Source organism: Ischnura elegans, chromosome 2 (assembly GCF_921293095.1).
Source record: "Ischnura elegans chromosome 2, ioIscEleg1.1, whole genome shotgun sequence".
Taxonomy (NCBI): domain Eukaryota; kingdom Metazoa; phylum Arthropoda; class Insecta; order Odonata; family Coenagrionidae; genus Ischnura; species Ischnura elegans.
The window spans coordinates 60,569,422-60,594,205 of NC_060247.1; the positions used below are offsets into that span (position 1 = coordinate 60,569,422).

General features: G+C 36.6%; 2 protein-coding genes across 7 annotated transcripts; one reads left to right on the forward strand and one right to left on the reverse strand.

Moving 5' to 3' along the window:
- Positions 1 to 869: 869 nt before the first annotated feature.
- Positions 870 to 10,350, reverse strand: LOC124153804 (persulfide dioxygenase ETHE1, mitochondrial). 5 transcript variants are annotated; one of them, XM_046527170.1, is made up of 8 exons: positions 10,263 to 10,350; positions 9,911 to 9,992; positions 8,915 to 9,060; positions 8,695 to 8,839; positions 8,422 to 8,607; positions 6,747 to 6,929; positions 2,012 to 2,128; positions 870 to 1,487 (listed from the first exon to the last, which is right to left on the reverse strand). In XM_046527170.1, the coding sequence occupies exons 1-8, from the start codon at positions 10,263 to 10,265 to the stop codon at positions 1,438 to 1,440; spliced, it is 912 nt and encodes a 303-aa protein (XP_046383126.1). In that variant the 5' UTR covers positions 10,266 to 10,350; the 3' UTR covers positions 870 to 1,437. The 5 variants fall into 5 exon arrangements, with proteins under 5 accessions (XP_046383126.1, XP_046383125.1, XP_046383128.1 ...); XM_046527169.1 differs by lacking the exons at positions 9,911 to 9,992; positions 10,263 to 10,350 and adding exons at positions 9,267 to 9,289; positions 9,486 to 9,514; XM_046527172.1 differs by lacking the exon at positions 10,263 to 10,350 and having other exon boundaries at positions 9,862 to 9,949.
- LOC124153803 (tubulin-specific chaperone cofactor E-like protein) lies at positions 10,328 to 24,382 on the forward strand. Of its 2 annotated transcripts, none has more exons than XM_046527167.1 (6): positions 10,328 to 10,415; positions 10,857 to 11,104; positions 11,198 to 11,379; positions 21,805 to 22,159; positions 22,263 to 22,423; positions 23,163 to 24,382. In XM_046527167.1, exons 2-6 carry the CDS (start codon positions 10,865 to 10,867, stop codon positions 23,485 to 23,487), a joined length of 1,263 nt encoding a protein of 420 aa, XP_046383123.1. In that variant the 5' UTR covers positions 10,328 to 10,415; positions 10,857 to 10,864; the 3' UTR covers positions 23,488 to 24,382. The 2 variants fall into 2 exon arrangements, with proteins under 2 accessions (XP_046383123.1, XP_046383124.1); XM_046527168.1 differs by lacking the exon at positions 10,328 to 10,415 and adding an exon at positions 10,509 to 10,636.
- The last annotated feature ends 402 nt before the right edge of the window (positions 24,383 to 24,784 follow it).

The window sequence follows — 24,784 nt, forward strand, 5'->3', positions numbered from 1 at the left end:
CATCCACAATGCATTATAGAAGTGGTACCAACTTCTTGCCTTTTCAGCCAAACCAGTCCTACTGAAAATGATTACCAGATTCAATTACAATGTGATATCCCTTTCTATTGAATTATTTCGATACATCTAACTTCTCCAATGGCATTTTAGTAATAGAAAAATATGTACTCTCTATAAATTTGTAATTCCTACCGAATAAAGTTTACGGAGATATTATTTTAATTCAGAGTTTGGTGTTTTAACATTGATGGAAAAATTTTCAACTTCAGAACTACATAGTATATTTCCATTTACCTGCCAAGTAATTTCTCTTAAATATACAATATTTTCAGCTCTCATTATGGCAACTTAATTTTAACCATCTTAAAGGAATATCCTGACTGGCAAGTGCTCCATTATAAATGAACAGATCTATCATTGTTTCAAAGCTGGATTCTGTGAACACTGGTATCAGATTTGATAAATACCAGGTCACCAAGTCAGGGGCGCAGCTAGTAATTAAGGCTGGGGGGGTTAGGTGCAACTAATACTGGGGTGTGTGGGGGTACGGAATACCCACCAGGATAAATGGTAGGTGCGAGATCAATAAATTGTGGAATTTAAAGGTAAATAATTCAAAATGGTGAGTTTTACGGCTTTCTGGGGGATATTATATTAATCCTTACACTATTATGTTAGTAATTTCAATCAAATTAAGTAAAATGGATTAAACTTAAAAATTTCTCTGAGCTCTGGAGGGGGGTTTTACCCCCTGAAACCCCTTCCTCGCTGCGCCACTACACCTAATGATAAAGCTTTTAGGAGCATAATATCCTTAAATATAAGTAAGGCAACTATGGGGAAGTATGTATGATACTAAAATACAAATATGTAGTAAAAAAGTGAAATCCTTGTATTAACTCAAGAATAATAGTATTACACAATGAACATGACAACAAGATACAACATTTGTCAACATATTGAATATTGCTTCCAAAATAAATCTGTAAATGGTTTCACCACCAAAATACCATTCAAATGGCATATACATAAGAAGAACTGACGAAAACTATGTTTTCATTCACACCCGATGCATTGCTGAATTTTAGAGTGTTACATCACTTACAAAAATCACATGATGATAGCACCAAGCAAATGATAGGACCTTTAAGGAATTTGTAAATACATAAATATACTCTAGGATGACTTATTAATTTTCTTTTGCCCAAGACCAAAGATCACAGAATGAACAGCTCATAAAAAACTTGGTAATCATTTAGAGTCATTTTGAAATACGAATTACACCTAATGAATTGTCCCATCACCTTTCATTTTTCATAATACAGGCTTTGGATTTCCTGAGAGGTATCACGGATAACAAGTTCAAACTGTTCTTTATTCTATTCACATAACACTGCATATAGTGCAGCAGCCAAGGTGATAAACCCTCTGGAGGACTTAGCATACATCATGAAGTCCGCAAACTTTGTTTGCTGGGATTGCCTTATCTGAAAAAAATAAGCACAAGTACATTGAGAAAATACAAGAATATTTCAATTACGAAATAATTAAGTGGGTATGTGACAACAATGTACATTAACATGGGTGGGTGTTTGATAGCATTTGATTAATGTACTGTATTTTCTTGTGTACGCACCTCTTTCCCCTTTCATTAGTCTCAAAAATTGGGTTGTGTATCATACATAAGGATGTCAATAAGCAAATGCATGGATGATGAGAAATGTTTTCTGTATGACAGTTACAATCATTACACAGAGGAACCTCAATTTTGAAAAACTCTGTAGTAAAGTTTACCCACGATACACATATCCTATTAGAATGAATCACGACTTTTTCATACCGACAATTTTTATGCAAAAATTAACAAAGTATTCTGATACATTCAATTCTTTCAGAGCAAATGAAATATGTGATTAGATTAAACAGACATGGAAAGATGTTGACTCGATTTTTCACACTGAATGCATTTCACAAAATGTGGGAATGATACATATACTAGACAAAAACTTACCAATCATTTTTGGATAAGCCAAATTCAAGTTGTCCATTATAGTTATAAATTCCTCCACACTTTTGGTAAGACGTGGATTGTATTTCTTTTCTTCCGCAACTGTGGTCACAGTTTGACCTGCAAATGGACAAATGATTAAAATATTGTGATACTATTCTTTTATATGCAAGAAAAAGCAACAAAGATTTCAGTGATGGTAATCCATCCCCATGAACCATTTATTCCAATAGACAATGCAACCATTTCCATCATGATTAGGCCTCACTAGGCCTAATACATTCCTTGACCTAATGGAAATCAAATAGACAATAGAATTATGAACACATGAATGGCTAATTGAAATGATTGACTTCTACAATAAAACTTCCATGTAGAAGAGAAAATGGCAACTTTAAAGGGGGATTCAGTGCACAGCGGTGCAATGCCGGTTGCATCATTACAGGGTTCTCAAAAAGCTCAAGTAGGTTGAAGAGGTGAGTCATAACATATAGCAGCTACACTGGACTCGTCCACTTAATTTTCCAGAAGAAAAGAGAAAATGTGACAGCTGAAACACATAAAGAATGTCCATTATATACAAAGGCCTTTGCCACAGACTGACTCAGTTACTGATAAATACTACATAATAATAAGCCAAGGACTTACAGAAGAGCTGCACCAGAAATAATTTGAAAAAAAAATCAGGAAACCCCAACCCACCCTACCCTTCCTCTCGAAAACAATTCAAAAAGGAATGAATTCTGATTTTTCTGTGCACCCCTCCAGTCAATGGCCTCTCAATGCCTAGTACGCTTGGGAGATCTTAATGCATGTTAACTATTCGGATGAAGGGAAGGTTGGTGCTTTTTTTTTGGGTGTAATTTGTATTCCGTTAAAATCTGCAATCCAGAGGAAAATGAACTCTTACGGGGCACCCAAACATCCTCTTATGGCTGTATGCAACCGAAGTGACAAAATTTTAATTTTCCGAAGATTACTAATTTTGCTGCAGATTACGAATTTAGCATAAAAACTGTTGAATGGTTTTATTAGGGATGAGTCGATTCCACTTTTTTTTGATTCCGATTCCAATTTCGATTCCTTCAAATCGATTCCCGATTCTCGATTCCATCGATTCTTACTCCTTATAGCAGGTGGGATTTTGATTTATCTGTGGTATTGCTGTCATTAAAATTTAAGAATCGAATGGAATAAAATAACTAGGGATGGAGAGATCCAGGATTTTTGGAGCCAGATCTTTCGAATCAGATATTTTCGATTCCAAATGCATTTTCGAATTCCTGCCATTAAACAAAGTCATTATTCAAGTTTATTGTGGGTACATACAATCAATGGAATGCTTTTTAGATTTTCATACACATTTTTATATTTTTATAAATTAAAAATTATTTTATGGGCTTTCAAGTTGTTTTTTAAAAACATCTTTACATACTCAGGGCCTAAACTGTTACGCTTGGGTTTGGAAATGAAAATAGGAAAAATCTTAGGATTAACCACTGACCAGCAGCGTAGCGAGAGGACCCCCCAAAATATAAAAACACAATTACTTTCCTTCATAAAAGGAAACAAAATATTAAAAATCATGAATTTACAAAAATGAAAAAAAAATGAATCTCTGAAAAATGAAGTTTTTTCTATTATGAAGGGCATTAAAATTAGTTGAAAACCTCTCCTTTGTACCCTGTTGTTTAAAAATTTTCCCCCCTGGTTTTGGACCCCCCCTTAACAAAATTCCTGGCTACCCCCCTGCTATCGACTGAATTCAAATTTTCCTCACACGCGTTTCCCCCGAATTTTACTTTCTCATCGCATACGGACTTGTGTTTAATCCGAAAATGCTTTAGTATGGTGAGGTGGATTTAGCACATCCTCGCAATAATTTACGCCATAGTGCACGCACACTGCATTCATTGGTTCTCCTGTTAATGGAAATGTTTATACACAATGAAAGACATTTTTATTGGTGCATCATTAAATTAAATTGCAACTGCGCAATCAGCAACACAATTAAAAGTATTTAAAACGGTAATAACGTCACGTGCGACGAGGTGCTCAACCGCTCAGCATGAGGAAGGAGTGGGCAGCAAAAGCGTGTAAAGGAGAGGTGGAGGGGAAGGAGCAGTGGCGTAGCCAGGAATTTCAATTGGGGGGGGGGGGGATCCAAAACCAGGGGGGAAAATTGTTGAAAAAACCGGGCACTAAATAATGGGTTTTAAACTAATTTTAACACTTTCCCAGAAAGTCACTCTCCTAGCATTTGTAGTCTAGAAATGGAGAATTGAAGCAGGTAGGCCAAAAAAGGTCAGTTGGTGAGACGAGGTAGGGATGAAACACGCTTCAATTGTTTTCGTGTGATTTGATATTTTCCTTAGAAGACAATGATTTTTGGTCCGTGTGATTTCGGATGCGAAAAAAAACAACAGAGGCACGGGCTGATGGACGGCCGAGGGTGGTTTTCTGAAATCTGCGACATAGTTACTTTTGAAATGCTGAAAATCCTGGCCACGGCTGAAATTCTTCTTGCAACCTCTGCGAGAGCTTTCAAACAAAGCAGTTCATGAGTAGGACAAGAATCGCATGCGACGGCGCATTCGAAGAGAGAATCGGAAATCTTTCCACTCTTATGGGGCGTTACATTCACTGAAGCTATTACTTAAAATTTCCGATCCAGATCCGATGTCTTCCGCGACTTTGGATCCGATGAAGGGCAATATCCGCGGGTATTTGGATCCGAGGTATCCGATCCGACCATCCCTAAAAATAACAATAGCCGCGGTGGCTACATTCTCGTTTGGCCGCGGTGGCTAAACAAGAATGTAGCGTTCATTGCGTCCATACACACTAGAGCAGCCTGGCGGGTGCGCGGTGGCGGCCGAACGCAACCTGTCGAGTCCGCCCGGAGGCCGCGGCGGCTTATGCCAAGCAAGTATAAACTTCCTCAAGGGTTGCATTGATGAAACTGGGCTATACAAACGCGAATGTGTCCAACTTTTTTATTATTGACGCAGGCGCGTGTTAGTCTAAAAAAGTTACGTATATAAAAAAACCGCTCTCAGCGCGTATTTATAAGAAACTTTTTTCACAGAAAAACTCGCTCTCTGCACGTTTTTATTATCATCAGACTTCAAATATCATTCGAAAGTAAAAAAATATATTTCGATCTATTATACTTTAAAATTGGTGGTCCAGATGAATTCTCCGAATGTGATTCATAATCGTAACAATTTGATTTGCCGTGACCAGCGGTTAATAAAAGAACGGAAAACGCATGCGTTGCTTCCCGATCCCGTGGTTTCCAATTTTTTTTCTCTGAGAGTTGCTCATGAACACGAGGTATTTCAGGGTTCGTCGGTTTGTCGCTCTTGCCGACATTTTCATGTTTCCGAGGCCGCTTAGGTATGTTCGTCGCAGCACCCGCGTGCGGGGCGTATCCTCCGCGCGGGCAAGGCTGACACCGCGGCCACTTAGGTGTGTGGCAGCATTTATGCCCCAAACTTATAGTCTATGCTCAAAACATTTATCTTCCTGGAATCGATGGAATCGGAATCGACTTTAGGCGATGGATTCTCGATTCCGATTCCGTGCCCGAGAATCGGTGGAATCGAGAATCGACATTTGGAATCGACTCATCCCTAGTTTTTATCACTGAAAAACATCAAATACTCAAGCATTTTCCCTCGAAAGCATTCAAAATGTGTTCATCCATATATTTCCCTGAATACCTCCAGTCAATGGCCTCCAATATCTAAAGTACACATGCAATGAATTATTGGGCATATTGGAATTATTGGGCAAGAAAAAAAATGCCGGAAAATTACCCCATTTCAACATCCAATATACATTATAGGCTAAAAAATATGAATTAGCAAGCATCACATTCCAGCCTGGCTCTCATACTTTGGCTAAGCTGCACAGCTTATGGAAATACTTGATTAAATATGAAAAATCAAGGCTATGGGTCACAATAAGGAGAACTCTTGGGATAATTTGGATTTTGGAAGTGAAATTGCTTATAAATAAATGGTAAACAATTTCTCAGAGAAAATTTTCACTATATAATGGCTGTTCTCTTAATTATAGCCCATGTGCGGACACTGTTATAGCGAGGTTTGATAACTTATGACGTTTGTTACAGGAGGTTTTCTTCATCCATTATTTATAGGAAGGGCCAAAGATCTGTGCCATGATTATACTGTAACAAAATTTGCATTCATTATTACAGGTTTCACTGCACTATCAGAAACATCTTCATTCAGATAAGCTGGAGATTTTAAAGTTTGGCAGGAGAAATAATATTCCTCATGATTAATTTCATGGAGAGTTAACATCAATTGTGCAAAGCTATCTCTAATAGCTTCATTACAATATAATATCACAAACCAATAACAGATTGACCAATGCTAAGGCACAATACAGCCTCCGTATCCAAGAAAGACAACTCTAGCAATCATATTAGTCTTGGCTTCTGGGCGTTCCTCCGCATTTAGATGTCCATAAGTGACGACAGTTTCTCCAGCCATCCTGCTGGCGTCTTCAGGTCAGAAGGTCACTTGCACCCCTGCGTCAAGGTCACTTCTGACCTGAAGATGCCAGCAGGACGGCTGGAGAAACTGTCGTCACTTATGGACATCTAAATGCGGAGGAACGCCCAGAAGCCAAGACTCGTATGAAGAAACGCCGCGGAAACCTCAGATCCAACTCTAACAATCATCTAACAAAAAAATAAAATATTTACCTTTATAATCATGGGCAGGATACAGACAGAAGTTATCAGGCAAAGACAATATCTGTGAGTGGACAGATTCATAAAGTGTTCTTGAGTCACCTTCCTGAAAGTCTGTTCGGCCACATCCTCTTATCAACAAGGCATCACCAGTGAAAGCCATTCCTTGCTCATGAAGAACATAAGTAACACAACCTGAAACGAGAATTTGCAGCAGATACTTAGGGACAGTGTACAAAAATTCCATCAATATATTTAGTAAGTAGATAAGATAATAGATTATACAAGGTACTTCAACTGCAACATATCTCAAATCCATGTACCATTTTCACTACAGAAAACTTATCACAGTAAAATCCCATTATAAAATTCATAAAATCAACTGCATTATCATTTATTAAATATAACTATGGAAAAAATAATTATTGTGGAGCATTCTGAATAGATAGCCAATGCTCACGTAAAAGTTCTTTAGTTAGAGTTTCCTTGGAAAATGAAGGACCCTGCTCCTCTACTTCACTAATGAGTGAAGGGAGAGAGAGGAAAGTAGAGGAAATGAGGGTGCCAATCTGAGAAGTGTGAACTTCAGAGTGAACCACAGGGCAATTTCTCATGCCTTTAAGCATTGCCAGGGCTCTTGCAGCCTTTGTGCAGCATGTAAAATTACACATGTTATCGACTGCAACACCCGTCACCTAATATCATTATGTTGCAGTTTATTGGAAACACACATTAATAGATGAAATGCTGAGGATAAGAAGAGCCAACAATGTGATACACCAACTATTCATTACACTACCATGCCCAAAAACATTGTCTAAAGCAAGAATATAAATTTATATCCGGAGCATATTAACTGGATGCAGATTGCATAGTCCATCAGCATAAGTTAGTATATGAATGCCTTCCCAAATTTTTCCTTATTTAAAGCAACATCTTTTAGTTTGGTCAGATAGTAGGGATAATTGAGAGGAAATGGTCAATATTAAATGAAGTTCATTAGACATTGCTAAACCGATATTCCCAACAGCTATAATTACACAACTAAAAGAAACATGTCATCATTGCAGTTTAAATTCAGGAAAAAATACTGAATGACTGATACTTAATAACCCGAATGGTTGAGGGAGGGGGACAGGGTGGTGATCACTATATGATGAAGAGAGCCAGGCCAGCAATTCACCCACTTCAAAGACCATGAGCCCCCACTAAAGACAGCTAAATTGCTGGATATCATCTAAATATCAATACCATCTAGATATAATGATGGTATCTGCCACACATATACTCCCAAAGTTATGAATTGGCAAAAATATAATTATCTATGAAACAATTTAAGATGCATAAATAAAAATGAATGCAGCCCATATAATATCTACCCAATGATAGTCACGTATTTGCATGGTCACCCTGGCTTTTGATTTGCTACGCATTTCCTTAGTGCATAAACTGGTACATACATAGTTGCATATGAAACCAATGGCCTAGTAGTGGATAATGTCATTTAAAGTCTCAAATAATGGCGACTCGAAAATATCAACAATCAAATGTGATACATAATGTCACAACATGTTAAACGTGTCAAATAAATTAGCTGTGCTTTTAAACATTTATGCATCAATTACATATCAGTGTTCTATGCAGGATGTTAAAAGAAGACCAGCAAGGAAATATTTTTTAAAATTACCATTAGTATGTCCTGGCGTAGGTCTAACCTCCAACTGATGACAGCCAAACCTGATTTCATCACCAGGATTAATATAAATGTCAGCCTTAGCCCCACTTGCTTTAGATATAACACTTTGGCAACCTGGTAGAAGTTTCTTTAACAAGCCTGTTCCAGTAATATGATCAGCATGCATGTGTGTATTCACTGTAAAATAAAGAATGATGATAGGGCTCAACAAGAACTATCAAAACTTTACACATTCAACTCCGAGAAACCATCGTACTTTCCTACCTGCATACACCAAATTAAATTCCAAGTCTTTGACAACTTGAGCATCTCTTTCTGCAAGCTCTAAAACAGGATCAATGATCAAGGCTTCCTTGGAATTGACATCGGCGAGCAAATATGTGTATGTGCAACTCTCACGATCGAAAAGCTATTGTGATAATGTAACTTGATTAAGTAATGAACTATCTGGCTGAAATTTTTTACAATAAAATCCAATACTTACTTGACGGAAGAAAAAATTAGGTGAAAATGGATTTGTCTCGGTCACCATGGTGCGCAGAATAGTGATGTTTTTACAATTACCATTGAAAAACACTCCTTGCAATTTGCTAAATTGCTTACTGTAACTCAGAACCGTGCGTATCATGCCTAAATGAAAATAAAAATTATAATCAGATCGCTCATAAATTCGTTAAGTCGTGCATAAAATTATTTAAAAAATATGAGAAAATGCACAATACCAATTGACTTCACTCTTTAAGGTGCAAGCGAGCACGCACAGGGAAGACGTAAGAGGGTGAAACCAATGTCTTAAATTACGATTATGAAGATATTTTCGATGACCTCCAACTCACCGATAGCAAAATGACAGCGATAGCTACAGATAACGGTACAATAAATTGGCAATCAGAGGCAGAAATTTTGAACGAAAGATTTCACAGCCATAATATAGAAAACTACAAACAGGCACACTAGTGCCATGCACTGCCTTAAACTACCGCATAACCATAACTGTGCAGTTGAACAAATTTATAACAATTACAAAATGGTCGAAAAATTTGTAAACAGCTTACTTAGCGGACGACATTACCCTATCACACGGAATTAATTGAGCGAAAGAAAAAACCGAAAAAACCATAACAAATCAACGACCAGCGGTGAGTTGCCAACAAGGTAAACAAATGAGGTGTGATCACTACGTTAGGAAAATAATTGTAAACATTTACCGATACTAGGGAAATTAATCACACAAGCCATGCCTAAATCTTTAGTGGTACACGTCGAGCTTCAATAATCAGCCCAGATAATGCCAGTTTTATGAAGTTTGGCCACTGAAACTTAAAACGATGTCCTCGGCGAACTCATATTCAAGAATGACTCGGAACATTTTAACCTCTGATCGGCCCAGAAAATTTAAATTACATCCACCATGGAATGTGCCCACCTTACCTCGAGGTCAACACACATTCATCTTCTGAGTCAAACCCGTCAGACTTGCCTGAGCTCCCCTCCTTATAACCTCGCCGACAACCCGACAAGCTTTCTTCCGTGGTTGATGACCTTGACGCAACAGCTGAGGGCTGCGAACACGGAAACAAACTTCTTGTGAGGACTCATGCTTGCGCATCAATTTTATGCATTGATTGCCATTAGTAGCGAAAAGGTAGTCAAATTTTCTTACTCTTGCGATAGTTTTAATGGAAATCGTGGAAATAATTGGGAGTAATTATTAAGTACTTATATATGAATATAGTTTACAATGAAGAAACACAATATTAGGTGAACTCCCTGTCCATATTTGGTTTAACTCTCCACTTTAGACGAATAATAGGAACTAATGAAAAAATTACCATATTTAATATTTATCTTCGCAGGTTATGTATTTGTAAACAGAATGACCTCGCTACCCAGTAGCCCTCTGTGAGTCAGTGTAAGCACTAAAGCTGTAAACAAAACATAGGATCAGTACCAGTCACGATTTTAGGACTAGCATAAAATATTTCGTGAGTATATTTTATAATTATTTATGCTTATGTCTAACTTAACAGATAAATTATCTTATAGTAATAATTTTGTTTGCTCAAGTGAAACTCCATCCAAAGAATCTCCATCAAATATTGTCGCAATCATGGAATGTTACGTCTCGTGTGACGTGCAAGTGAAAGTGATCCCTACGTTCTAATAATTTAGATATTTATGTTACATTATCGCGAAAGAATATCGTGTGAGTTAGTTGTGATTATTTGAATTATAATTACTCAGATTGTTTGGTATTCGTAATCTGTATTACTGAGTGCTCATCCATTCGTATCAGTTAAATGCGCATAATAATGGTCGGCTGGTTATCAGCTGATCCATGAAAACAATCCATTTCTTGTTTGCTAAGATAATCAACCCTTTAGGTGATTGTTATGAAAATTGTGTTGTCTTTATTTGTCGATTAGGAATTCAAATGGCTTCGTTGCTGGAAGCAATAGAAAATAAATATGGATCGGATGATCCAGAAGTTGGTAGTGATTTACCCATCGCTATATATGTTCCCAAGAAAAGTCCACGAAAATGTATACCCTCCTTATTGGTGCTAAATGACTGTGATATCGAGTCTGCCGGCGATGAACAGGCTTTGGATGAAAAATGTCAGCAGGTAGAGGAACTAGATCTTGCCCAAAATAAACTATCGGAGTGGAGTGAGGTAAGTTTTATTATACGAACCAATTTTTTTGTGTTTCATGTCATTGTGTAAATATTTTTAATGTTAACACAAGTGTTTTTTTTGTCATTTTAGGTGTTCGGAATTTTAAAGCACATGCCTAGGATAAAATTTGTGAATCTGAGTTTCAATAACCTATCCGACGATATCGGCTCTTTCATCGAAAATAATTGCTTTTTGCACCTTAAGGATCTTGTTCTCAATGGGACTCGAGTCGATTGGACTAGCGTCAGGAAATTGCTCCGTATGCTGCCAAGGTATTTTTTTTTTCAATTTCAAAAACTTTTTTATCCATGTTTGGTGTTTACTACAATCTGTCAAGTATTTATTGTTTAAATTACAATATAACATTTATTTTCTAAGTGAATAACCTGTGAATACTTTAAAGGCAAAAAATATTAAATAGCATCTGCCAATTTTTGATAAATGGGTGTGGTGTATCAAGTAGATTTTTTAGTAATATTTCAACTACTCATCTTTTATTAAACATAGTAAAAATTTGCCGATTTTGTTTTAGTAAAAAGCACCAAAATGATCACTCGCTCGATATTCATAGCTGGAGGATGGTTTAAATATCTTTGCCTTACTGAGTGAATGGAGTTTTATGCTTCGGATGGGATAGCTTGAAGTTCAGAATATGGGTGAAGCCTTTTGATGGTATCATTAGCAATCATTTTGGTGGATTTCATAATGATAAGACTTTGTTTAAAATATCAGGACAGCCCGGAAAAGGCACTCATACCATTATCATGAATTTTACATGCCATAATGATTTAATAATTTTTTATTCACTGAATTGGCAATCACTTTGGTTTTTCACCATCACCATCACCCTAGTAGCACAATTTGTGTTCAGAGTATGCTCAGGGCATTTTCAACACATATGTAAGATGTGTTCAACACAATTTGAGCACATGCTGAGCATATGTAAATGTCCGGCAAGGCATATGCTCAACATATGTTCAACACAAGTTTTCAACATATGCTCAGAATGTTTTCCACACATGCTCAACATATGTTTTTAACATATGCTCAGCATATTACCCACTTATGCTCAACATATGTTTTTAACATATGCTCAGCATGGTTTCCAATTATGCCCAACATATATTTTTAACATATGCCCATCATTCTCCCAAAATATGCTCAGCATACCCTAGTGAAAATATCTACAGGATTTTTTTTCCCATAGTAATTTGACAATGGGAAACATTTGTTTCTATAGGAAATTTTTATGTTCCTACAGGAAAATTTTATTTTCCCATAGGAACCTAAAATTTTCCTATAGGAACAATCATTTCCCATTGTCAAATTACTAAAGGAAAAAGAAATCCTATGGAGATTTTCACTAGGGTGAGGTTGCATCCATTTATCCCCCTTATGAAAAGTATTCCCTTACAACCTTGCAATACCTATAGATGCACAAATTCTCACCTTTTTACCGCTCCTGCCTTTCACTGTGGACTTAGGGCATGATGTCAGACCTACACATTGCATTCACTCAAGTTATCAGATTAGCACTTTAAATTGAAAATGTTTAATCATTAATACAACTAAATTTGGTCAAGGATTTGAAATCGCCAATGTTAATTTAAAATTTATAAATGATGAGCATTCGACAGAATAAAGCATTGATGGTACTGATTATCATGTTGTCTAACCCTTCAACATCCTCTTTAGCCCTGTCATCGTACAGCTCTCACCAGCTCCACTGCACATGTGCATCTGAAAGCATTACACTCCACACTGCTAGATTACAACGTACGAAAGATTGAACGAACAAGGAAAAGGGCTAAGGCATGTTTTAGTAACATTAATAAGAATATTGATACATAGGTGGTATCATGAGCCACTATAATGCTTTAGCCCAAATTATTTGTAATTATTAAAGTCTACTGCCACTTTATCCTTTGATGGAGCTCCTACGGAATATGTAATCAATTGGTAGATAATGGATTACATAGGATATAATAGGAGAATCAAGTATGACATAGTTCTGCAATTTGATAATGAAGTAGATTTATTCTAATAAAAAAACATAAGCATTTAACATTATCAACAAATATTTCAATCCTATTCTTTTCCTTGATTTCTCTCAGTCTTCTTCAGGCAGCACGACCATCGTAGCCACTCCCCAGTTAACTCAAGAAAGGCACATTTATCAGCACTGCTAAACATAAGACAAGAGTGGAGAGCATCTGTAGATTAAAATAAACAGAAATCAATATTTATCCACTAAACAAGCACTAAACAGCAAAAAATTATTACTTCTTTAACCTGAAAATGGTGAATATTGACATCTTTCATGAATGGTAAATTAACATTAAGTTGCAAAATTTAAAATTTGCATGAGACAGACTAAGGAGAGGAAGTAGCAGTAAGGGAAGTATTGCATCATAAGTTCACACAATATGTAATGTAAAAGTTATTCATGTCAGCTAGTGTATATACATTGGTCTTAAATATCAATAATCCTACAATACATTTCCATGTTAGTCCATCAACATAATACAATTATTGAGAGCTAGATGAAGATAATACTAATAGATTAGTGAGGTCATGAACATTTTAAGACACCGATTCATTCCCATGCAAGAGGGTGAAGTTCTTCAAAAAATAAAAATGTCATTTTTTGCATGACTAAACAGACATTTCTCATTAACAGATTTTGCATTGCTTAAAATATGTAATGAAATATGGAAAGCAAGAAAATTATGATGAACCTGAGAGTATCATGTTTAACAGAACAAACGGTTCAATTGACAACATTAAATTTAATTCCACTATAATGTGGAGCCTTATATTCCATAAAAAATCGCTTAAGATACACATTATGTGACTTTGGTCTCTAATTGTCCATGAAATTATAAATACCAATGCGCATATGGTGTATGTCTTGAAATCCGTGAAACCCAAGCAATAAATATGCCAGATTTGGCTAGTATTTGAGGCACGAACCACAGGAATACTGTAGATACTGCAAATAAACTCGATTATTTTTGTCCCCTTACTTCTGAGTGAATCGCCTAAGTGCTAAAGTAAATTTTTAGTAATCTGATGGAAAAACTAACGATAGTACGTATCATGCACTCCTTTTGAGCCATCCCCATGGGTTACCCATGCCAATTCTTTGTTTTGTTCCCTCATATCAGAGTGCAACTGTGTTAACATGATTCCTAGTCGAGACTACTCATATTTACTGTTAGCACTTCGCTGCGACAGTTATTCACAAAATAAGTTCGTTAATGATACTTGGTTACAAATTAGTTAATTATGCCTCAAAATGATACCATGAAAGAGAGGGCTAATTCATCATCCAGCGATTAGTTTAGCATTCATGAAATGGTGCTGTTATCATAATTTTATGGCCTTGTTACAATATTAGCATGAACAAAAAAAGAGTTTATGAATAGATTCACAAACGAAATTAGAACAGGCTCTAAGCCTTGACCAAGAATTTATTACTTCCTTCACATTTTATTGTGGCTATGATTGATTTCGATCGAACATTTTCGCACTCACTCGGTTACATGCATCATATTCGATCCAAGTATTTACATTGGGCAGGAATAACTTAATACGGCATTTACGACCACAATTCAGTTCATAAATAGCCATTGAGAACTTTTACCATACCACACAAGAACAGTCAGAACTAAAATAGTAATATCATACATTCATCCGTTCATAAACAGCGATTGAGAACTTTTACGATATGACACAAGAACAGTTAGTACTAATTGTAAAATAGTAATTTCATATATTTATCTACCAATGTACTTACATTTCATGCTTCTAGATTATTCCGAGGTAACTGGGCTCTCTCCTCTTGTATAAAGTAACGTAAACAACGTGCGATTTGAGCAATGAAATCATAGCAACATGAACACACACAACAACGTCGACGCATGCGTCTCGCTCTTCAATTATTTTTAAAGTGTTAAAATCAGGGCCTTGGTTAAAATTATGAATTGATATACTTGAACAAGGCCCGTATATAAGGGCCATGTACTTGAATTAGAATAAACTAGAACTAGATATATTCCTTTACATTAATTATAAAACTAGCATGCAGTATTCGAATCCTGATCGCTGATTTGTCGACGAAATATTTCTCAGAATGCATAGATATTTTCTTGAAAATATGATCAACATATTTCGTTGAACACATGTGGAGCATATGTCTACGTATATATGCTCAACATATTTCGTTGAACACATGTGGAGCATATGTCTACGTATATATGCTCAACATATTTCGTTGAACACATGTGGAGCATATGTCTACGTATATATGCTCAACATATTTTGTTGAACACATGTGCAGCATATTTCTATGAAAATATGCTCAACACATCGTCTGAACATATGCTGGAAATATTTCGAGCATATGTTGAAAACATGTGGTTTTAAACATCTGCTGAACATATTTTCAGCATATGCTAATGTTGTGTGCAAAACATATTTCCCTGACATAATCTGAGCATATGCTCAACATTTCTTGTGCTACTAGGGCACTTTGGTTTAGCTATGATAAGAATTGTGTGAATTGCTCATATGTGTGAAGTGCAGTCCTGAAAAGGTGCTAGCTTGAAGTAAAAAGTTTTATGTCTCAAGTTGATGACTATGTCAATGTTGGTGAAAATTATCTGTGGCACTAAGTGATGAAAGAGAATTTTTTTGGAGTTTTGAAAAGGATTATATTTTGGTAGGGATCTTTGAAAAGGCATGCTTTTAAGACCTTCCTTCCTCTAAATTTTGTGGGGCCACTGCTAATTGGCTAGCACTGCATGTCGTTATTTGCAAGAGTTGTGGAGAGGGGCAAACTGGAAATTGCCGCACTGATTTCCAAAGTGTCCTAGCTAGGCATGGGGGCAAAAGAACAATCAGGAAGCAGGATACAGCACCTAACTCAGGCTACAGGGCTGGGAATGGATCATCTGGCAGTTGGTCTCAGGCATCTGTTTTTATTAGGCAGGTGGATCCAGTCCAAGTCTCAGGAGAGCAAGTTCCCAAGTTGAACAAATGAGTAACAAATGGATTTTCCATTCGCTCACAGTCCTCTAGTTTGAACTCCTTAATCCCCTCATTTGCTATGATCTCGGCAAGTGCTGCAAATGTGAAAAAAGCTTACATTGGTACTAACAGTGTGTATTGCAGACTTATTCACTATAGACCAATCCATGCATACTATGCCACAAGTAGCAAACAAACAAGAATAACAAATGATTCCGTGATGCTAGTAAAAAAAAGGAGTTTAAGGACCAACCTGCTGGAGTATGCTAACTGTTGAGGGAACTCCTGTGCAAGTGAGGGAAAATGGAATAATCTTTTAGGACTGGACTTCTAAGGTTACTGGAACAACTGAGAAATGTATAAAATTGTGGATTAGGTGGTATGGTCTTTTTTTTGATAAATTTTCAGTTTTCGCCCTGTGAGCCCTCATTCGCATCATACTGAGGGGGGAATGGTGAGAAATGACTCTAACTCCTATCTATATCTCAGTTGATTTCTTTTCCTACAGAAGGGGTTAATGTGGGTAAAAGAAATCATGAATTCGCTCCATTTGGGTCCCTGAGCAATGCTATCTGGAATTCCTGTCAAAAAATTTGTTGTTTGTCTTCAAGTTCTTTGCGAAATGCTGTTAATTCTATCCATGCAAGTGAAAATACTTTTAAATCTAGTCTTACTTCACAATTTTAGAAAGTAAACAGTAGAATTAATGTTTTACATTATTGTACAAAAATTCAAAGAACCCTTGCAGCTTTTACTTAGGATCACTCATGCTTCATAAAAAAAGCAAATTAATGTAATTGAAGTAGTCCATCTGTCAATCGATATTGTTGTGTTCAGACATGGTCACATGGTACTTAATAACTGTTTATTAACCAATGTTACTTTACACTCTTACATTTTACATTGCGCACAGTACTACTCACTTATTTGCAGTGCTACCAACATAGAGATAGTACACCTCCCTCCTTGCAAAAAAAAGAAAAACCTTAATGTCATACCTTCAAACAAAATTTGGTTACAAATACAAGCATAAACAAAAATTAAAGTCACAAATCAAACACTACCTTGGGTTTCTTCACTCTTTGACTACGTCTGAGTGAAATTTGGGTAGTCCCACCTTCAGGAGTTTTAGGGGTCACTAGATCACTTTGGGAGCTCTTACATTCAGAATCCATACATGAATCAGCCTGTGTTATTGATGTATCCATGCATTCCTTGAAACCACTATCACCAGCTGATGGCTGTGGACTCACAGCCGATTTGAGTAGATGTTCACAACCTGAATCTATAACTCCATCCCCTTTTAGATCAAGATCTGAAACCTGACTTCCACTAGTATGAGCAGTCTTTGAGTCTATTAAGTTCTTCATAGGGGTTCTACCATCACCTTCCTCTCTGGAGAGGATCTGTTTTAAATTCCTAACACAATATACATCTTCACTAGTACATATTACATACATCTTATTACCAATGGGTTTCACAACCACTCCATTTATCCATTTGTCCCCTTTTCCATAGTTTAAGATGTTCACTAAATCACCAGGATGATATACTTTATAAGTACATACATCTGTGTGTTTCTTATTACTCAATACCTCAGAGAAACTTTGTTTCAACATAGTTAATTTTGTTCGAAGTTGTCTCCCCACTTGCAATTCTGCAGGTGGTTTCCCAGTGAAACAGTGTGGGGTAGAACGATACTTGAGAAGCCATCTCTGCAGCTTCTGATTATTTGACCCTTTATCATTAGTTGCTGCAGTGAGAGCCTTTTTGAAAGTTTGCACCCCTCTTTCAGCCAATCCATTGGAGGATGGATTATAAGGTGCTGTAAATAAATGACGAATACCATTTTCATGACAAAATTTCTTAAATTCACTGGAAGTTAGCTGAGGCCCATTATCAGTGACAATAGTTTTTGGAATGCCCCACCTAGCAATGAGTGTGTGCAGTACATCTATTGTGCTATCTGTTGTTATATTTTTCATCTTAAACACTTCAGGCCACTTGGAATGCGCATCAATGACAATTAAATACATACTACCCTGGAAAGGACCTGCAAAATCCAAATGCCATCTTATTCCAGGATATTCTGGCCATTCCCAGTGATGTTTTTTTGAGTAACTCGGAGAATTTTGCGTGATTTGACAACCTGTGCATGTTTTTGTAATATTCTCTAAGTCTTTTCTAAGCTCAGGCCACCATACAAAATCTCTTGCTACCGCTTTCATTTTCACTACCCCCATATGCCCCTCATGTAATTCATTCAAAATTTTGCCCTGTAATACTTTTGGAATTACAGTTTTTCCATGCATTGTAATACAACCATCTATTATTGAGTAATTATGCTTATTCCTGGCATAAGGTTTAGTTTCCTCTGAAATGGTCTCAGGCCATCCTGAAATAACATAATGGAATATTTTGGACAATACCCTGTCTTTCTTAGTTTCCCTATTAATTTCCTCACAGGTTACAGGACTTAAATCCATTTCCAACAGATTTACTTTACACATGTCCTCAACATCACAATTAATATCATCCTCCTTATCCATTGCTGGTAACCTGGATGGCCCATCTGCATTGGCGTGTTTGTGTGTTGGTTTGTATTTCACACTGTAATCATAGTTGGCTAGAAACAATGCCCACCTCTGCAGCCTGTCTGCCGCAATGGTAGAAGCAGCTTTAGCAGGATTAAACATAGAAGCAAGCGGTTTGCTATCTGTTACAATTGTAAAGTGCCTACCTCTGAGGTAGCGATCATATTTTTTTATCGCCCATATGATGGCCAAAGCCTCCTTATGAATGTGGGCATATTTTTTTTCACTGTCACTTAGTAACCTTGATGCAAAAGAGATGGGTTTATCGTCCCCTGATTCAAATACATGCGATAATGTCCCTGAAATGCCATAACTTGAGGCATCACATGCTAATTCTACATTTAAATTTGGGTTGTAGTGTACTAAAACTTTGTCAGATGCCACCAATTGTTTTGCCTTCTTAAAAGCCTCATCACATTCATGAGACCAATGCCATTTGGTTCCTTTTTTTAAGAGTTTATACATGGGAGTCAAAACCTCTGCAATTTTAGGCAGAAATCTATTGTAGTAGTAAACAAAAACACAAAATGCTTTTACCTCTGATACATTCTGTGGTCGAGGACAATCTGTTACTGATTTGATTCTTTTATTTGTTTTGTGTATCCCCTTGGCATCGATAATGTGTCCACAGTATTCTACAGACTCAGCCATAAAAATACATTTGTTTCTGTTTATGGTCAATCCCTTTTCTAGTAGTCTTTGAAAGAGTAACTCTAAATTTTTCAAGTGCTCAGAATCGGAACTACCAGTTATTAATATATCATCTTGAAAACAGAAACAATTTGGTATCCCTGTAAGTATCTGATCCATACATTGTTGCCATATGGCAGGAGCAGAAGCAATACCAAACGCTAGCCTTGTATACTGATACAGTCCTTTGTGGGTTGCGATTGTTAGAATTTCCTGTGAATCCTTGTTCATCTTTAGATGATGATATGCTGAGTTTAGATCTAACTTGGTAAACTTCTTCCCACCCTCAAGATGACTGAAAATGTCCTCTATTCTTGGTAATGGATATTGGGGAACCACTAAATTTGGGTTAACAGTTACCTTAAAATCCCCACATATTCTTACTCTATCCACTCCCTTAGGTCTTGGAACAATTGGGGTAGCCCATTCACTGTTATCTACTTTCACTAAGATGTTCTGTTTTACCATTAGATCTATTTCTTTTTCAATGAGGGGTTTGTACGCATAGGGTGGATGTCTGAACTTCATTGCTTTTAAGCATTGAAGCAATGAAGCCAGATTGTTTCCAACCCTCTCAATTTTCTTTACCTTTCCTTGCACTATTTCCCATTCCACAGGAATTTCTTTTAACCAATCTCTACCCACAATGGGTTTACAATCATTTTCTACAACATATAGCATTAGGGTTTTCTTGATATTTTTAACTCTAACATCTACCAGACATTCCCCCACAAGAATTATTCTTTCTCCTGTGTAGGTTTTCAGATGCACATTACTGTGTTTCAAGAGTTTGTCAGGAAATGTTTCATAAAACTGAGAGTTTGACATTAGGGTAACTGCGGAACCAGTATCAATTTCAAATGGAACATGCTTTCCCTCAAAAATTATGGTTAGATACCACGCATCCTTTTGTTTAATTTTCCGTTTATATCGATTTCGAATGTTTGGATTTACCTTACTTTCAGAAACAAGACCAACCTTGGAAGCTTTACAGCAATTAGAAATACCTTTCACGTGGTTTCCTTTTGAAGTGGTTTTCTTATTACCAGAATTAGTTACCACCACATAATCACAAAATAAGCTGTCCTTGTCATCTTCTTCTGAATCCGAACTTCCTTGTTCCTCCAGGGAGTTCACTATCGCCTTATTGTTCCGGGTATCGTTGCGATCATAGCACACCTTAGAAATGTGACCTTTTTTCCCACACTTTTCACAGGTAGATTTCCTCTTGGGACATCTAGGTCTGGTATGCCCCTTTTCACCACAACAATAACACGTCAGTTGATTGACCATAGTTGCAGCCTTCTCACGTACCACTCCATCTTGCCGTCGAGCGGCTGACTTAGGTTTAAATTGAACTTTATTCACACTTTGGTTCTGATTCACTTCAGAAGCATATCTCACTGCTGCTTCCACGGAAAGTGCTATCTCAGAAGCCCTGGCCCAGCTCAAATTATCACCTTCTTCAAACAATCTCTGCCTGATACGTTCTGACTTCAAACCTACCACCAACTGATCTCTGAGGCGATCTTCTAAAGTTTCATTGAACTTACAATGCTTGGTCAACACTTTTAAAGCGCTTATGTATTCCATTACTGTTTCCCCCTGTTGCTGCATCCTCTGACCAAACACCGTTCGAGAGCGAATTGATGATGGTTCGGGTTCCAATCTGCGCCCCAACTCACGACATAACTCGTCAAATGTTCTCGTACCTGGTTCTACTGGATGTAAAATATTTATCAGCGACTCCACAGTGTTAAATCCTACATGTCCAAGGAATAAATCCACTTGCTTCTCTGGAGGAACATTTTGCGCGCGAAACTGATGTTTTAGTACCGTAACATAAGTTGACCATGACACTTCAGATTCATTAAAAGGCTTAATGTTGATGGAAAACTTTTGATTAGCCATTACAGTTAATGAATCGTTGTGTATCCCATCCTCGTCGCCACTGTTGTGTTCAGACATGGTCACATGGTACTTAATAACTGTTTATTAACCAATGTTACTTTACACTCTTACATTTTACATTGCGCACAGTACTACTCACTTATTTGCAGTGCTACCAACATAGAGATAGTACAGATATAATTCAAGTAGTCCAATCAGGGCTCTGGTTAGTTTCTCTGCTACAATAAAAAAATGATCCATGTGCATCAATGTTTCAGGTGATGTATCGATCAGAGCCAGGTTTTCTTGGTGACAAATGTTGCTACGTTCAGTCTTAAATTTGGTATTACAAGTATCTAAGGCAGTGGGTGCCGTGGTGTAAATGTATAAGCCATTTTGAAATAATGTGTGATGCCTCAAATTATGTCTGCATTTATAATATATTGGTTATTTATTCATTGCCTCATGATTTTATCTCTTTGTACATTACAGTTTGGAAGAACTACATTTAAGCTTGAATGAATATTCCACGGTTGAAATTGAAGACTGTGGTGGACCACATACACGCCTTCAGAAACTACATTTTGCAGGGAATCCTGTGAATTCATGGAGAGAGATATCAAAGATGGGAAATAAATTTCCTGGGCTTCAGGCTCTTGTTTTAGCTGATTGTCCAATTGAGTCTTTAAACCAAGACCATAATACCTGTGATTCAACCTCCAAATTTGCATCTCTTCAGTTGTTAAATCTGAATAACACATTACTCTCAGAGTGGGATGATGTCGATTGCCTTAGAGAATTCCCTGCTCTACACTGCCTTCGAATTCAGTCTTGTCCACTTGTTGAGGTAAGTATAGCTATGTTTCCTCTATTAATGAAGTAATGGAATGTATAGTTAAATTTTTATTAATCTGAATATATTGTGTGTAACTATTCATCTCATTTTTTAGGAACTGACGGAGCATGAAAGGAGACAGTTATTAATAGCAAGGCTTCCAAATGTACAAGTATTGAATGGTGGGGGTGCTATCACGAAGGAGGAGAGGGAAGATGCAGAAAGGGCTTTTATTCGCTTCTATGTCGTGAAAGATCCTGAAGAGCGCCCTAGAAGGTAACATCAATGAATGGCTAGATTTCTTTCCTAATTTGCTGTTGTTACTTGTATAATCTAACTTTGGGAGTGTTTTTTTAACCAGATCTCGGAATTCATTCTAACTTCCCCTCTAGTTGCATAAGTTGTAGTATAAAATAAAGGACTACCTATTTATTTTTACCCCGGACTCGATTACGTACATTGATAATTTAAGTACATATATTTTTTCACTAGTTAGTCAATTAGTAAATATGTTACTACTATATTCAGATGTATAGTTACAGGTTCTCAGTAGAAAATGGCCTTGTCTTTCTTGTTACATATGACCTGAATCCTATGAAATGGTGTAATGCTCTATTTACATTTATTTCAAAGCCATGAGTCTCTACAAAATCTCTTTAAATGACATATTCATCATACTCAGGCACATATTCAATAAATCAATCTATAACTTTTTCTACATGTTTCATGTATGATAATTTTTTATCATTAAGCGTATTCTCATTCAATTCACACTTGGCCCTTTTTCAATTACTAGTGGACTTCTTAATACAGTTGTAAATATTGTGACCTGAAGGAGGTAAACTTTGGTGGAAGGTGTATTTATAACAAATGACCAACTATCCATAACAAATACCTAGTTATTTATTTTTATTTAGGTGCAATAGGTTTTTTTTAACTTTCCATTCCCTGAAAACATTCTGCCTGCCGAGTCACTTGGGTTCTGTTGGTTGAAACTCATTTTCTCCATATCCAGGTTTCATGAATTGGTTGCTATTCATGGGATGTTGGAACCTCTTGTGCATGTTGATCTCAGTCCAGAGAAGAAAGTGAAAGTCATATTTCACTATGGAGAGAAACGAGAAGCACGAAGAATTGATGTGTACCAGACTGTTTTTGAACTCAAGCAGCGTCTGGAGTCTTTTGCTGACGGTCTTCCGCCTCATCGAATGAGGCTATTTTACTCAGATCATGTGATGAGAGCACTTCAAGGACCAGAGGAAATGAAATTCCCCCAGAAAAGATTGTACAGCTACAACATTTCCAGTGGTGATGAGATAATTGTGGACAGTAAAACATAAGAGTGAATCCTTTTAAGTTTTCTTGTGAAAATTAACTTCTCTCTCTATTACTTTTTGATCAAGTATTGCAGGTGCTGGAAGAGAGCCAAAGGTCCTTCAACCTGTTTTGTTATTTTTAATTTCTTTTCAAATGCCAATTATTTAAAATTAGCTGAAACAGTAGTTTTATGGTAAAAGGCTTAAGCAACTATGGTGTGAGGTGATTTTCTAAAGATAGAATAGCTGTTTTTGCATGCAAATATCCTGCTGATGAGATGTAATTGTTTTAGGCCAAGAAGTGAAACTAATTTTTCTAGTCCAAACCAGTGATACTTAGATTGCATGTTTTCTGTATTAATTTTTTTAACTTTGTGTACAAATTATTTGTAAAGGAGACTTCTCTAGAACTTGATGGATACTTATGTGTACATTTTATGTGAAGTGCCTGGGGTGCTATTATTACTTGTCAACCTTAAACACTGTGCAGCTTATTTTTGACCGAATTGGGTGTTATGCTGTACATGATTCATTTCTGCTCAAAAACAAGACTGAAATTTTGCGGCTTATTTTTGCAGCATATACCTATCTTGCTTCCCTGTGTGTGGAAGGGTTAAAGGTACTTTTTTCTTGTGGGCCGAATGGTGATTAACTAAAATGATCTTAAAATTCTGAACTTGGGTTTACTGATGCATAAAAATGTACAAATGTTCCCTGGAAATTTATTTGATACTAATGGAAAGCATTTAATGCTAACCAACAACTGTACATAAATACTGCCATTTTGCAATTAGGAGGTTCAGGAGGGCTACTCCACTGGGCATAATCTTTCATGCCTTATCAGTACAGCACATAGTATTCTGTACAACATGTATACATTGTAAATAAAGATATTAAAACTGAAGTATGAACTAGTAAACTGTATTATTCTTTTTCTCCCATTAATGGAGCAATTTCATCTTGGTCATAGATTTCTCATCGATGCATTATTAATTGGGTATGACAGTGAAACCCAAACATTAATGGCTTAATTCAAAACTATTCATTTTAAGTGGAGTGTACAAACTAGAACTCTATTTTACAGTTTAAATGAAAACTTTTCATTATTAATGAACATAAATTTCTCATTTGTGGTGAAACCTCAAGACAGGAGATGTTTCTACATTAATACGCTGCATTTAAAACAGCCAGTTTCCCAGCTGTCCATTCAATAGGCTTTTCTCCTGAGTGTAGGTGGTGTTCTTCCTTAGAAGAAATGACATGCCAAAGTAAATTGTCTGAGAAAAGTAGTAAAGATCTGGTCTACACATACATTACACTC

Excerpts from the sequence above, each read along its gene's own strand:
- LOC124153803 (XM_046527167.1), top strand. The coding sequence starts at position 10,865 with ATGGCTTCGTTGCTGGAAGCAATAGAAAATAAATATGGATCGGATGAT. Across the intron at positions 11,380-21,804 it reads TTGCTCCGTATGCTGCCAAG|TTTGGAAGAACTACATTTAA; the intron begins GTATTTTTTTTT and ends TGTACATTACAG. Across the intron at positions 22,424-23,162 it reads CCTGAAGAGCGCCCTAGAAG|GTTTCATGAATTGGTTGCTA; the intron begins GTAACATCAATG and ends CTCCATATCCAG.
- LOC124153804 (XM_046527170.1), bottom strand. Across the intron at positions 8,840-8,914 it reads CTAATTTTTTCTTCCGTCAA|CTTTTCGATCGTGAGAGTTG; the intron begins GTAAGTATTGGA and ends TTATCACAATAG. Across the intron at positions 6,930-8,421 it reads TACGCCAGGACATACTAATG|GTTGTGTTACTTATGTTCTT; the intron begins GTAATTTTAAAA and ends TTCTCGTTTCAG.